This window comes from Dromaius novaehollandiae, chromosome 13 (genome assembly GCF_036370855.1).
Source record: "Dromaius novaehollandiae isolate bDroNov1 chromosome 13, bDroNov1.hap1, whole genome shotgun sequence".
In the NCBI taxonomy this organism is placed as follows: domain Eukaryota; kingdom Metazoa; phylum Chordata; class Aves; order Casuariiformes; family Dromaiidae; genus Dromaius; species Dromaius novaehollandiae.
The window spans coordinates 11,435,274-11,451,097 of record NC_088110.1 but is presented as its reverse complement, the minus strand read 5'-3'; the positions used below and the strand labels follow the sequence as shown (position 1 = coordinate 11,451,097).

At 43.5% G+C, this 15,824-nt stretch overlaps 1 protein-coding gene and 1 long non-coding RNA gene across 2 annotated transcripts in view; both read right to left on the bottom strand.

The window, feature by feature from the left end:
* Positions 1–741, bottom strand: part of URI1 (URI1 prefoldin like chaperone) — a 44,793-nt gene extending 44,052 nt beyond the window's left edge. Inside the window, exon 1 of the mRNA XM_064519624.1 lies at positions 141–741. Coding sequence (XP_064375694.1) covers positions 141–212 — 72 coding nt within the window. The 5' untranslated portion in view covers positions 213–741. The remainder of the gene's footprint in view (positions 1–140) is intronic.
* A 9,567-nt stretch (positions 742–10,308) lies between these two features.
* On the bottom strand, positions 10,309–13,917 carry LOC112984358 (uncharacterized). Its single transcript, XR_003259451.2, has 2 exons — positions 13,029–13,917; positions 10,309–11,556 (listed from the first exon to the last, which is right to left on the bottom strand). It is a non-coding gene; the product is annotated as an uncharacterized LOC112984358 (long non-coding RNA).
* Between the last annotated feature and the right edge of the window lie 1,907 nt (positions 13,918–15,824).

Genomic DNA, 15,824 nt, shown 5'->3' with positions numbered 1-15,824 from the left:
CAGGGCCGTCACGTGCCCGCCGGCCGCACGCAGGCCCCCGGCGCGTGCCGCCTCGGGGCCGCCGGCCGCGGGAGCGCCCCCCCCCCCGCCCCCCACGCGCGCGGCACGGCCGCCCCCCACGCCGGGGCCCCGGCCGTTACCTTCTCGTGCTCCTGGCGGAGGCGGCCCACCAGCGCGGGGCTGAGCGGCGAGGCGCCGCCGGGGGCCTCCATGCCGCCCGGGGCCCGCAGTCCGTGAGGGAGCCGCGCCGCGCGGCGGAGGCGGCGGCGGGGTGGGGGGAGAGGCGGCCGCGCGGGCCGGGCTGGGCCGGAGCGGGCCGCTCCCCTCAGCAGGGCGAATGAGTCCTATAGAAATGTTTGTGGCGGGCGAAGCGCCGGCTCCAGAGCCGCATCCACGCGGGGGCCGCCGCCGCCTGGGCCCGGGGCGCCGCTGCCGGGGGAAGCATCTCACTCTCGCATTCTGGGCCGCGTCGCCGCCGCCGCCGCCTGGGCCCGGGGCCGGCCGCCCCGGCGGGCCGGGAGAGCGCCCGCCCGCCGCGCCGCGCCGAGCTGCCGCCGCGCCGCCGCCGCTGCCTGCTGCACTCTGGGTAGCCGCGCAGCACCGCCGCCGCGCCCGCGGGAGGCCCCGCCGGCGAGCCGCGAGAGGCGGCGCTCCCCCCGCCGCAGCCCAGCCCCCGCCCGGCCCCGCGCCGCGCAGGCCGCAGCCTAGGCCGCGCTGGGGAGGCGGCGGAGCGGCACCGCTGCTCGCGCCTGTCCCGTGGCGGGGGGGCGGCCGCGGCCGGGGGCCTCGGAGGCGGGGAGAGGGGCCGCGGCCGGTGCGGCCCGCGGGGTGCTGGGTGCGCGGCCGCCGCGGAGCGCCACGCGGTCATGTACGTGCGATGAATTCAGGCGCTGATTTAGCGAGTGGTGTTAGACAAGTCCAAAGGAACATGCTGGTAATGGAAAAGAGCCGTACTTTAGAAGTCGGCGCTACGATACCTGGCGTGCAGGAGCACAGTGCAGCTGGCGGACGGAGTAACGTCCACGGGGAGCTCGGTCAACTGCTACAGCTAATTGTAGTAGTCTTATTTTAACTTCTGCGCTCCAAACACCACATTGAGCGGTTCGCTTATGGGATGACCTTGAGTTTATTACTGGACCTCTTCACTGACTGAAAAGGGGTTTGTAAGCACCCAGCCTGCGTATCCACCAGGGGAGTAGGGGGGTCCGTCATCTCCCTGGCAGGCATGTCGTAAGGTGGAGGGACAAAGGTGCGGCTTCTCCATGCTTAGAGCAGGGTTTTCCCCATCCTGGGAAAGAAAGAAGACTTCCATGAACAGGACTAACTTTGCACATGCCACAAAACAGCTATGGTACATACATGATAAAAAATGTGCTGTGCACTTTTCTGGACACAAGTTCCCCCTAGAGTGTGCATTATAAAAGCTCTACATATGAGGAATTTTGAAAAAAAAATTTGAAGCACAGTTACTAACACTGGGAGCTAGCCTTCAGCCATATTTAATAGGGCTTCCAATACTGCAAATAAAAATTTGCAGCTGCAACTGGGTAGATTGGTTTATGAATAACTACATCCATCATCTTCAAGAATAATTGAAAGTTAGCTGAAATCTCTGGCATATATTTGGCACTGAGGGATTTTGGACCCTCCGAATGGACAGGATACTTTTAGATACTGTCTTGAGAAAACAGCTCACTAGCAAAAAAAATGTTCTAGTTTAAATAGTTTATATACATCTTGTATTCATTCTAAATGTTCATATTAAATAACTCCCTTTTGGTCTGTTTAGAACCTGTTCTAAACTTTATTAGTAATACTCCAATTAACAGGGCTTGCAAGAGAGATACTACAAACAGATGATTGATAAATGTTTTAGTTAGATCCCATTTGATTTCGCAACTTGATCAGAAGACAAAACAGATGCATAACATGAAGATGTATGTAAGATTTTAATTTTTTGCCTGACGTAACAACAGAGAACTAACAAGAGGCTCCCACAAGGTAGGAATTTTATATCACAAAACACATTTTAATATCTAAGCAGAGTGAAAAAGCATGAAATCATTTCTCTTGTATGCCTGTTCCAAAGACTTCACCATTTCGCATGCCACTAGTACATCATTTAGTCACTAGAATGTATTGCGCTGACTTCTGACAGTTGGCCTAAACAAGAGGCTACATCATTATCAGAGTAGGGACTTTATGGGTTCAGTTGTACTGACAATAATCTGGAATAGTTTACTGGATCCTTTTGCACATTTTGTCTTTCATCTGCCAATGAAAAATGTTCTGATAGTGACAGACAGATGGGATACAGCATTTGCCAAGGAGGAACAAGAATCATGGCAGTGGGTCACATTGCTTTGCACTTATAACCTGTACAAAACCATTGTCACCAGTGAAATTCTGTGGAGTAAAAAATAAATCAAAATTTTGGCCTTCTAAACTGCAGATTTTTTATTGCTTATTTATTTAATTAAATCTTTTCTATGCCTTACCAGATGATTTTCTTAATAGTTTGGGGAAAACTCTGGAGAACTGCCTGCAGTTCAGTGAGGAAAAGCTAGTAAGAGAAGTTTGCATACCCTCTTCCAAGTGGATGGGTTAGCTGCCAGCAGGTATGTCTGTACTGTAGTTGAAGATGTGGCTGCTAGCAGAGATGTAACCATAGCGCAAGTTTAGATCAGCTTCCAGAAACTGGTTTCCCAGTTTTGGTGTTGGTATAAACAGGTCACCTAGCCTGCACAAGCTAGCTGCACATGTGAGTAAGAGCAGAGCGCTGGAAGCGAAGTTCTGGAAAGGTCAGGTTAAATCTGCAGCAGAAAAACACACTCCAGGGCTCTGGACCAAAAGACATCTTTCTTTGGTGGAGAAATCCCTGCCTTGCTCCGTATTCCCTAAATGCTGTTCACCACCGCTGCACGAAGAGGGCTAGCACATCAAAAAGGGGGAAAGGGAGAGGACAAGAAGAGGAAACTGGAAAATGCCTAGGCCAGTCTTGCTGCTGAGAGAAACAAATGGGAAACCATGACATCTTCCTTTGGCAAGACCAGAAACTTAGGCCGAGAAATATGGGTTGCAACAAAATGTTGTGGATGAGGACAAGAGGCTTAAGAAACAAGTAGTCTCCGGAGCTTGTATGGGGTGGGGAGGTAGGTGTGCACACAAAGCTCCACTATGAACAGCAGTTGCATTTGGATTGACTCGAAGATGAATACTGGGGAAGAATGATTAAAAAGAGCTCATAGTCATCAAGCTGGAAAATAAGTTATCCTGAGACAGACATCCTGCAAGAAGAATTTATTCATGCACCTTCTCGAAAGAAAGATCTGACCTGCCAAGACCACCTCTATTGTCCCCACATGGAGACAGTCTGGTAAGATGAACAGTGAATGAGCTCCCCAGACCAACAGCAAACACCTCCTCTGTTTTAGGAAAATTTCATCCTCACTCTTCTGACAGGAAATACACATGCTAGAACTGTGGATCTGTCTCTGAATTATGTGTTTTAGGTATTTTTAACCACAACTGCTACAGCATAGTATGTTACTGTGGCTGTAGACAACCTGCCTTCTACACGGGTGACTTCAGGATTTGAATCACAGCATGGCATCAACTCCAATGGACGGTTTATGAAAGATATTGCTGTAGTTCAAATGAAGAACCAGCCTCCTCTTGTTAAAGCTACCTCAAAACAAAAATGTTCATGAGACCAGGTCCAACTTAGATTTTAATTTTATCCGGCTGCAACACTCAGTGAATGCTCCTTTTGAACACTTAAAGAGACTCTCTCAGGGTTTGGGGGGGGGGGGGGGTTGGCTTTTAAAGATTAAAAGCCTTTCTTTGTTTCTGTGACTTGGCAGAAGGATAAGTGCACCAGCAAATATGTAAGAATTTCTTCCTATTTACAAGTTTCACTCTGAAAAAGATCATTGCTAATTTTTCTGATGAACATTCTTCTTCTTAAGACAGGAGATATGTCCTTTTGTCTCTTCTGGAGATTCCTCTTGCAAAGATATATGGATATGAGTAAATAGTAGGTTTATTAAAACTGTTTACTCAAATTGGTAAATAGTTCCACTGAACTCAGTGGAACTGCCTAGACAAGTGCAGTTATTCAGTGTTTGCACAACAGTGGTCAAAGGGTACATCTCCTTCAGTCTAATAATTTGAAACTATCAGTATTTTTTATGTTTGGATGCTGACAGTAGAGTCAAGCTACTAGACTGCCTTTGTTGTCCAGAAGTACCATGAATAAGGTTTTTAAGTGGATGTTGGTCTGACTCAGCAGCAGGTGACACTGACAGTAGCATGCTCAGTGGCACCCTTTAAAGTCTGTTTCTTCTGTCCTATTTTTTTCTCATTAGAGCAAGATAAGAAGCTTGAGGGATAACACTAACATGCTGCTAGTTTTTCAGTTACTTACGTGCCATAACTACCATTAAAATGCACAGTTTAAACTGCTTTAGCTGGGAGCTAAGTATCTGCTCAATGTCACTAACTTCTTCTCTCTCGCATCCATCTGCCCACACACCCACCCTTCGGTTCAGCTCTGTGGCAGGATCACCTGTTAAGTAGGCTGATGCTCGTTTGCTTCTCCTCTGCAGGGAGAACAAGGGGCTGGATTTTCCATCACATTAAGGTTTAAGCTGCTGCTGCATAAAAGGACTTTAAAGTCAGCATGTAGCACTTTTGCATTTTGCATCAGACTGATGAAGAAGCATCTGAATTTGAGTGTGCTTTTGACTCAAAGACAAGATGCAGAAAATAATTGGAAATTTTCCGTACATATACATGCACACATACACATGTCCACACATATCTGTGAGTAGCTATTAAAGAAAAACTGGGACAGACTATAAGCTTTCCTGGTGGGAGCAGCTATAAAAATTCTATTTCCTGATCTAAAAGGCATCTATGTAAAATATGTGGAATATTTGGAAGGCAAGATAGCCAACTGTTAGTGTGCATTATTTTTTAATCTTATTATGTGTTTGCTAATAATAATAATAAAGAAATTAACATAATTTATTTTTATACTACTAGTATGCAATAAAGCTCCAGGCACCTCACAGCAATACAGTTGACTGTATCCTAGCTTTTATACCATAAATGCTGTCCTGGCTGGTTTAATACATGAAACTTGGATGCTTTATTTGTATGCTTTGTAGTTGCTTGTGCCATCTTTGATTAGTATCACCTGGAAATCCCAGCTTTTCTGCATGTAGTCACACCCAAGAGGAAAGCCTGACTCAGAAAAGATTAGTGTCACTTTGCTTTTTTTCCTCATCTTTTCTCTGTAAAGGAGGAGAGCTTTCTGATCATATCAGTATATTCGTAAAGATAGCCTAGATAGCTGAATACCTTAAGGGCTTCAATCTCCTCTCATATGTACCAGAATTAAAGCTGGTGTAACTCTGTTGACTTCAATGGTGATTTATACCTGCATAAGTGAATCAAGGCCTGAGATTTTTATGAGGGATACTGTGAAACGTGTTCTTTTAGCATGTTAAACATACAGTACCAAATTGAGGTTTCCACTGAAGTTAAGAATGTGACATCAGGGATGTCTTTGGCCCAAACTATTTCCTTCTGTATTCATTTGCTGAGTTGGTTATGAGAGCGGCAGAGCGAGAGCTGTATTTACACAGGCCCAAGGAGCAGATTTAAGTCTTCTATATTGCAAATGCAGTAGTTCTTTTATAGAATTTTTACACACAAACTCTCTTCTACATAGGGACTGGCAAACATGCACACACATGCATGTGCACACACAGTCTGCACTTACAAATCGAAACTAGGGCATATATTAAATTTGTATGAAGGTTTTCATTAGACTTTTCCAGCTGAAATAAGGCTTTTGGACTTTGACCCGTGATAGTGTGCTTAATAACATAGGTCTCATATCACTTCCAGACATGAACCACCTGGATCAGACCATGAAGAATTCCAAATTAAAAGTGGCATTGTTAAAAACTCTGCTACTAGATATGTTTTTCTGCTAATTATTGATCAACAGTAGGTTATACGTTGTTATTTTTGCTGTAGCTGAGACAGCCGGTATAACGCTGTTGAACTCAGAGAAAGCTGTTCCTTTGTTTTCCAATTTAAAGACCCAAAAGGAGGTGTGCCTGCTGATTGACACAAGACAGTGTGAAATACCCCAAGTGATAAAAGTGACATTTGTCATGAATAAGTGGATTCTGTTCTTCTGCAAGCCACCATCACAGCCTTAAAATACTTCCCAAACTTTTTACCTGAGTTTCTGGAGCTGAAGTAAAGCTTGTAACTACAAAGGTTGCATTCATCATTACTTAATTGCATCAATTAATAACTTTGTCTGTCCTTTCAATCGTAGTTTCTTATTCACATCAGAGAACTATTTACATATATTTACATATACTTATTTATATACTTTAACAAATGCATTCATATGAAAACAGGGCATTTCCCTCACATGATTAAACCTGTTTCCCATCATCCAAGTTTCCCTTCATTTCACCGTTTGTTTTGTCTCTTGCTGAACATCCTCCTGTATCACACTGCAACTGTTACTCAGGGCATCTCTGGTTTCCTGATATTCCACCAGTTTTGTTTAATTCCTCTCAGTACAATTCCAAATATTATTGAGCGTTATGTTGGTCTTTACTAAAAACAACAACTGGGGTAGGATTATGAAGCAAACTGAAGGAAGCCAGAAACATTGTCCTCTTCTTATGCCGCTACAAAAACAAAAGCAGCATTATGATTCACTCCTGTATACCCTGCCTTAAAGCTGTAAACCCATTTATTGAAAGAGTCCTAGCGGCTTCAGTGGACGTACACTCACGTAATTAATGACCCTCTTCATATGAGTAAGACGCATATGGCTTGCACAGGTAAGAAGAGTTTCTCTGGAGGATCCAGGCTGAGGAGACTTGTACTACTGCTCAAACTCAGATCAAATCTGGCCGTGGTAACAGGGATAAATCATTACCAGCTGGGTTGTAATCCATGGCATATGTAAAAGGGGCTGGGTGGTCTCATTATAACTTCTGGTAGAGGAAACCTCGTCTCCTATAAACCACCACTGCAGGTGGCACTTAAAATGGAGGTCTCTAGGCTCAGGCGTGTAAATCCAGCACTTTTTACAGCTGTTGAGTTCACACAACATTTTTAGAAAAGAAAATACCACAAACAAAGTCCACTAGCTTTACATTTTATGGCTCCTGAAGATTTTTACTAGATGTTTGTCATCATTATTTAGGAGCGAAGTGGACTTTTTCAGTGAGTATTTTGCATGGAATATGTAAACTGCAAGTTTGGATTGATTAGACCCCTTCTATGCAGATGTACAAGCGGGAGCGCCGGCAGCAGCCCGAGCCCTCGCGGCAGAGCCGGAGGGAGCGCGCGCCCCAACGCCCGCCCGGCGAGGCTGCGGATCAGCAGCGCTCGCCAAAGGAAAGGAAGGCGCAGCGAGACAGGCAGGGGGGATTCGGCATGATGCATCCTCCGCTTTGCAGCAAACACATTTGCCCTTGGCTAAAAATAGCCAGACTGGCTTCTAAAACCAAAAGTTTGGGGCATGAGAGCACCACGAGAGGGAAGCGGCTGTTTACATAAAAGCGGTGCTGATGAACAGACAGGATGTTGCACTTCAGTGAAGAGCAGATACTATTTTTACATTCGATTTCAATGTATTTTGAATTTTTTAATCAAAAGCATCTAGAATTTAGGAGACGTGTATTATATATAATAAATCAAAACAAGTGAGTAAGTGACAGAATAAGGATCAGAACACTTCCAATAATATGTTTCCTTTTAAAAATATAAGAGCACAAATGCACAAAACCTTAAAGGCCTCCATCCAACAAAGCACTTACATGTATTCTTAATTTTAAGTCTCCCTACAGTCACGCTTTGCTGGATTGAAGCATAATAACGGTAAACTTCTAGGCCAAATTCTGGACTGAATTCAGTAGATGCAGATGTCTTTAAAAGGAAACAATATGTGTGTGTACAGAGCACATCTCCAGACACGCATGCCTGATCACCGCATTCATGTTCTGAAATTCTCAAAAGCATGAACATTTGTTTCGCCAGATTTAAAATACTTTAATTATTATTTACCACAGAGCCACAGAGGTGCTTTGCTATGCAAGCCGAAAAAATGGTCTCTGCCCAGAAGCACTTGCAGTCTAATTTTAAGACTAATGAATAGCAGGTAGAACATAAGGTTGAGATGGGATGGGAATGGCGGAGAGTTGGAGTAATAAGCTCACACGGTTATTTATTATAGACATGTGCATTCTGTGGCTGCCAAGTTATAAGTTTTAAATATAGAAGTTTACTTTTATGTAGAAGTAATAATTATTAACAGAACACAAATCTTAGCAGGCTCTACAGATCATTTTGACAATCCAGAGTGGATGGGAGCTTTGCCATTCGTTTCAATGGGGTTAGGCTTTTATACTAAGTCGCTCTGATTTAACCCTTGGATCCCAAACGAGAGCGTGCACAGGCCTGTTTGGCGAAATGGCTCTGCCCTGACCTGTGCAGTTCTGAAATTGGGTGTAAAATGGGCCGATTCTCTGCCCTCAGGCGGAGGAAGTGCCTTTCCTTGCACAGCGGCAAACCCTCCACTGCCCTCGCTGTCCTTCCTCCTTCTTTTATAGCTAAACCTCGCGTTTATGCTTGCTGTAACTCAGGAGCAAAGCAGGGGATCGTTGCAAGGGAAGAAGTCGCTCCACAGCATCTCACCTGCAGCTCCGCAGAGCTTTTCCGAGACGACAGGCACGGGGACAGGGGAGCCGTGGCGGCGATGCGCTCCCGCTGTGCTGCCACGTGGGAAGGTGCCGGCGGGAGCTCTCGCCACGCAGCAGGTTCCCGTGCCCGGCACCCTCACCCTGCCCAGACACTCCTGGGACGGCTAATGCCACGCACTCCTGGCTCGCAGCAAAAAAAAGTGAGTTAAAGCTGTCAGGCAGCAACTTTCACTATTAACTTTCAGGTTTTGGAACAGCTGAGAAGTGGAGGCTTTGAGAAAATCTGGGTCCAATTTTTATTTTTAGATAAACTGCCAGGGAAGTAAATCACACATTAATGATTTTCAGTAATTTTTATAGGAGAACTGACAACTCGCTGTGGTGACTCAGTATTTGCTGAGTACTCTGCAGCACTGTATAAGCACTTTAATTTTATCCTTAATTAAAGGAATTCAAGAGATCTGGGCTTTATTGTTCCTTGAGCACTTTGGAGGTGTTTCAGCACGAGATGGGGAAAAGGTAGCAACAGAGAGACTTTGTGAGTCTTGCTGCAGCAGACACTTTTAAGGAAGTATGCAAAGTTACATGGAGTTAATATTTTTCTAATATTTTGGAACTTGTGACACAGCTAAATAACAGAAAATTCACTCATTACAGAGAGATAGAAGCTAACCTCAATGAAGTCACTGGTAAAGTTGGACTAAGCCAGGTCCAAGCCAAGTCCAAGCTCAGGTATCATGGTATCCCACCCAAAAATCCAGTCCCCTCGAAAGTTTTATGTTTGATTGTTTTTTAATCTTACCTGGCAAAAAAGAAATCACGGTGGAAGTAATAGAGAAGGTTATGAAGCCCATCTTCACTCAGGTCAGAACTCCTTTGGGCTCTGAGTAAAGAAACCCAGCGACTGACTAGGCTCCACACTGTCTGAAAGGTCCATTCACAGAGAAGTTAATGCAAAACCTTAGCATAAATTACCTCCTTTTTATCACTACCTCCATGCTATTTAGATATAGATTTTTTAGTTAAATGCACTTGTTAAATTTTAATGTCCTTTTGAAACACCGATGAATTCAAATACCACCGTATGCATGGTGGCTTGGTCCAAAGACTCACACAGTGGAGCAGACCTCTACAGAAGCCATACTGGAGTAGTTAAACTACAGTACAGGATCTCTTTATTTTCAGTATAGGTGTGATGGCATATAAGCCAGCTAATAAGCTTTAGCTTTTTATTCTAATACAACTCCACAGTAAGCTATAGTTGAAATGAGTCTTTCCCCAAAGTGCTGTGCACTGTTTGCTCACTCCTAGCAAGGCAGATCTTCAGTAACTGCAGACACTCGGCTGCCCGCACGAGGCTGACGCGCCCTTGGCCGAGTGACTGCACAGGCAGTTACTGACCCTTTTGCAAATGGACAAGCTGAATGCAGCCATCAGTGGGCACACACAGCTCTAGAGTACACTTGCAATATTGCACAAACTCAGTGCTTTTGAAAAAAAAATGTGACTCAGTGTAGCAATAATAGGAGCAACCAGATATTATTTGGAAATGAGAGGAAACAAATAATGTTAAATTCTTTAATTGCAAGAGTTGTTTGAGTGGGGATGATGCTTTGTTATTTGACTAAAATGCTAGAAAATAGAGGATCCAGTAGTTTCCTCGTGAATTCAAAATAGCACCAAATCTATGTTAAAATTCAGCTGTGATGGACAAGGAAGCCTAACACAGATCTGGAGAGGTTTAGGCAAGCAAGGACTATTGATGATCTATCCTAAAATGCACAGCATAAACTACCAGACTTCACCAAAATACCCTTGCATTAAGCACAGTACTTATACCCTGATGAACAACTTATATATAGCTGAAGAATATTCAGAACAATGTATGATGCCTTTCTGAACACAACATCAAGAAAAGTAGAATCCACCATAAATCCTAGCAGCGAGTTCCAGTGGGTACATCAAAACGCGTGCTTTATTTCTCATTTTGACTTTAGTTTTTCAGATGTCGGTTCTTATGGCACATTTCTCTGCTAGATGAGAGAGCTCTTTAGTACCCAGTATTTTCTTCCCATGAAGGTGCTTATACATTATAATTGAGTCACTTCTCAATCTTCTTTTTATAATGAAATACAGAACAAAATAGCCTGTGGCCTTTAGAGCATAGACAGGTTTCCAGAAGAGTTTATGAAGGAGTAGGAGGTCTTAATTCGACTACTTACAATGCTGTATCAATACTGTTCTCAGTTCTCAAACTTGCCAGAAGCTTTCGGTTCCTTTTGGAAAGAGCTAAATACTCGCATTAAGAAGTATGTAAGCGTGCATCAGTTCAGATAGCCCTTCGTCTCCCAGCCTGTTTTTGTGGGCATGATAATCATTTCTTGTAACAAACTGATTTGGAAAGGCATACTAGGCAGAAGTTTAAATCTTGTTCACATCTAGAACTCGTAACATCAGTGCTACTTCTTCTGGCACTTTGTTCAACAGGGGTATTTGCTTTTCATGTAACCAGATCGCAGATAATCCTTACGACGCAGGTTAGAGAAGAACTTTTCTGAACGTCCCCGTTGCCACGCAGGGCTCACGAGGGCTTGCCACGACCGTCCTCCCCATGGCCAGAGCGCAGGGGCTCCTTCCTCCTGCCGCTGTCCTCCGAGCGCAGGGGCTGGTGCTCACGGGGGGCTGCTCGTAGGAGGAAAGGGCCCTTCGCTTCCTCGACACGCCGCACAACCGCCGGCATCAACAGCATCGCATGTCCCGGCAAGGGTTCGCGCTCTGCCACTGAAACCATACCTATTATTTCTGGATACCCCTTTTTAAAATAAGATGATTGCAAATTAGAAAATACATGTCCTTAAATTTGAAAGTGCAAAAAGGGGTTATAAATATGCTAAGTCATTCTTTTATGTGACCCAAATAATTATAGCAACTGTGAGAGTTGCAATTTAAAAGGATTTTCAGAACACATCATCTTCCGAAAGACACATCAGTAGAAGGTCATCTGTGACCCCTGCATTGTGCATTTTCCTCTGATACAGTGGATAGACCTAAAGTAAGATGACAGTTGCCCTCCCGTAATTATCAAGTAGGAAGCTGAAGTGAACTGCAAGCCACCCAAAATATCAATATCAAAGTAGACTCAAATGGAATCTGCCCAAAGATAAGCATCTTTGTGCTTAAATCTTTACAAGAACCTGTGTCTGAACTTAAACAAAGATGCTAATTTTTAATGCAGACATAATAAGTCTGTAATTATTATATCCTACAATTATTATAGCAGCATATGCAAATCTTATATTTTGTAGTATGAGACTAGACAGCTCTTGCAGACAACTAGTTTTTGCAGTCATGGTAATCATCACACAAGCAAGAGGAAGAAATTGTGTGTGCACTTTTGTATTCCCACATTTGGGAGCTAGGGCAGATCCACCCTTCTATCCTATTAATTATGTGCCCGTCAACATAATGTCTGAACAGTGTTTATATATTCAAAAATCAGGAGTGTCAATTCTAATACTAAGGGACAAGTTCCATTGTCTTCTAGCATATCTCATTTTCTTTGAAATGACTTGTCCTAGATTTTTAAGATTAAAAATAACAAGTATATAATTCATATATACTACAAATTTTATATTAAAAAAAAAAAAAAAAAACTTAAAACCATACCTACAGTACTTTAGTACCTGACTTGTATATTTATGTGACTATTGTTAGAAGTGACTAATTGGGTTTGATTAGCTTCATCATTAATATTCTGTCCATAATTTAACATGCTTCAATAAAATACCCTAAAGCAGTATAATGATTAGATTTCAGGAATATGTGTTTTGCAATTAAGTTGCTCTTGATTTTGATATGCAGATTAAGAAATGGTGGTCTCATTTAAAAAAAACTGCCCTTATTAACTCAGCAGTATACTCTGAAGATTAGGTAAGAAATCCAAGATTTTCTCTTTGTATATGCTAGTTAAAATGTATTTCAATCAAGCATATGTGGGCAAATCAGATTTGATTAGTTTAAGTTCACAGTCATTCTATCTAAATGAATAATGTGTCACCTAACATTGCAAAAATTTGATTAATAGTTTATCAGTTAATTAAAAATGGGGTTTAATTTTTCTTTTTTAGGAAAATGCAAGGTAGATATTCCTTGTCTTCATCATAAATGCAAATTATTTCAGCTTGAATCTATTGTTCCTTGTTCGCTTCTTAGCCAACTGGCAAGAAAATAAAGCTTTTAAAACGATCTCTTTTAGAGCAAAGTAGTAAAACTTTGTTTGCTTACACATATGGCTGCCAGTTGTCTAAGTTGGGGTGGGATAATCTGTGCACATCCTCGTTCCTCCCCCTGTCTCCGCATGGACCTCTGCGGGAAGGCCTCAGAGCAGATTCACTCCGTCCCACACCGCTCAGGGAGGACTCTCCAAGTAAAGCAGTTGTGTAGGACCCCGTAGAGGTTTCAAGGAAGACAGGAGATGTCATCAGCTCCAGGGAGTAAAAATAAAAACCTCAGAGGACGGGAAGTTATCTGCAGTCCTGGGCAGCCCCCTGTGAGCTAAGCTCAGTGATTGACGGTCATCAGCGTTTCCTCTGGTTTTCCACAAAAGCGTGGAGCTTCCCCGTTTGCGATAGCAACGTCTCAGCTCACAAAATGCGATTTTTACAGGCTGGCAGGGGTGGCGGAGCAGGGAGGGATTTCCTCCATCTAAAAACTTAGCAAATTATTCACAAAACCCAGCATAAAAGCAATAATAGTGTTGCAAAATCAAGCATGGAAAGTTAAAAAACAGCAAAGCTAAGGTTGCCCTTGAGACCTCAGTGCAGTCACATCATGTAACTTTATCTATATGGTGCCATACTACACTTTCCACGGGATTTTACTTTATCTGGAGCACAACACAAATAACACTCTCTGGATTAGCAATCGTGAAATGTGTACATCAACACATGGCGTTATCTGAGCACTCCATTTAAGACACCTAGCAAAACCTCTTTTAAAGATGCTCTTACTGGTCACCATTATACCATTCCACTGGTCACCATTGTACCCAAAGGAAAATGACAGCAACTTGCAAGCTACCTAGAGCTTTTTTTTTCCTTTGCACGTAAGCTGTCATGTTAAAAAATAGTCTAGAATACTTTTTAAAAAGTCTACTCCGAAATAACCCACAGAGGGTGTCATACACCTGAGTTCCTTCCTTTTCACCTCTCCCAATCTCGGTCACCTCTGGCGCTCCCTCCCTCCCTCCCTCCTCCCCCTCGCTCAGCTGTGCCGTGGGAACGAGCTGTGGTTGATGCTTTTCCAGTGCTCCGAGTATCCGGACTGTCCCGTCCTTTCTCCTCCTTCTATCCAAGCATTTCTACATCCCACCCTTTTCAGCCTCTCTGCAAATCAAAACTCTTATTTTCGCCCTTCTAATTGACCACTGTGTCACCTACACTTCCCATATTCTCTCTCTCTCTTATTTTAGTGCATAAGGACTGATCTAGACAACTATTATCCTTTCTCCTTCTCTCTAAAGCCACTATTGCTGCCACATCAGGAAGAAATCAGCTACTTAATTACAGCATACGAGACAGATAAAATGCCAATTTTACCTCCTATTTATAATGATCACTTAATTCTGCAGGCATCCCACAAAGAGCAAAATCTACATGCTGGTCCCTCATATTTTCATATTGTTATTAATAATCCAAGCATGAGGGGGTGAAAGAAAGCAGAAAAGAGATCATATCTGCAGGGGTAAAGAGTTCTGTACTATACATTGTAACTGCAGCACAAAAATACTGTTTGTGAGCAACTAAATATATCTATATTAATGAAAAAACTGCAAAGTGTCATGCTTTCCTAACATAAACAGTCCCTTTTGACTTTATAGGCCATCTCCTGGCTGATCAAGTAGAAAGCTGAAAAGAGAAGGAAAAGCATTATTTAATTATCCATTGGAGAAAAAAGGGGAAAAAAAACAGTTAACAGTAATTAAACATAAAAATCTCCAACTGCAAGTAGAAATATACAATTATAGTTACATGCTCAAAGATTATATTATATAGAGGGCTATGAGTAACCCTGAATAATGGATCCATCAAGAAACACAATTGACTTCAACCGAAGCTGTGAGTACTCAGACTTCTAAAATCAGGCCCGTAAAGACTACCACCTAGATAGCTATATCCCTAAGATAGATAGAAACTAATTGGTCATGGATAATAATATAACATGCTTGCCCTCCACCATTAATATGTAGCTATATTAATATATCATAGCTTGGTAACATGGTATGACTAGGATCTATATCAAATGATTATGTCAATGGCCCATTAAGCAAATAGTATATTAAACCAGTAGAAGAGCACAGAGTGTTTGCTCCATAAATGGGGATATAACAGCAGGTTTAGGATTTAACTAGGCTCTCCAATAAATGAAATACTATATAAGCTACAGTTTAGCAACAAATTTGCTCTACTTTATTGGTTTCTATACAGAACCAGATACCAGGAGGCATTTTCTATCCTAAGATTTGTACTGTTGCCAATTAATACGGAATATTTTCCTGCGAAAAGCCACACAAACATGACCACATAATTCCCTTCCAACAGAAGCGTTCTACTAACGTTTCTGACAGAGGTCATCAGTTCCTCTTCGTCACGTTATCTACCCCAGGTCCAGCAGCCATCGGCAACACTGAGGGACCGAACACGCCTCCCGCACGTTTCCCCTTCGACGTCCTCAGGTTTATCTTGCCGCAGAAGCTTAACGATGACGATGAAACCTCCCTCCTCCGAGCCTGAGGAGCCTGTGAGCTGGGCGGGCCTCCTCTGCCGTTGCGCCCCGACGTCGAGAGGCCACAACCTGGGCGACGGAGGGGTGGATTTTCACGGTCGTTCCCTCCGGTGCCTTGCTGTTAGAAACTCGGGCTGTAACGTGGACGTGTGTCCATCAAGGAACGTATTAAAGCTGCGGCCACCCAGGAGCGCTCAGCCCCGGCCAGCGGCCCCCCAGGCTTGCCTGGCTCCTCACTGAAGCTTCAGAGGAGCAAACGCGCGTCCTGCCCGAAGGCTGTGCTTCTCTCTAGCGCTG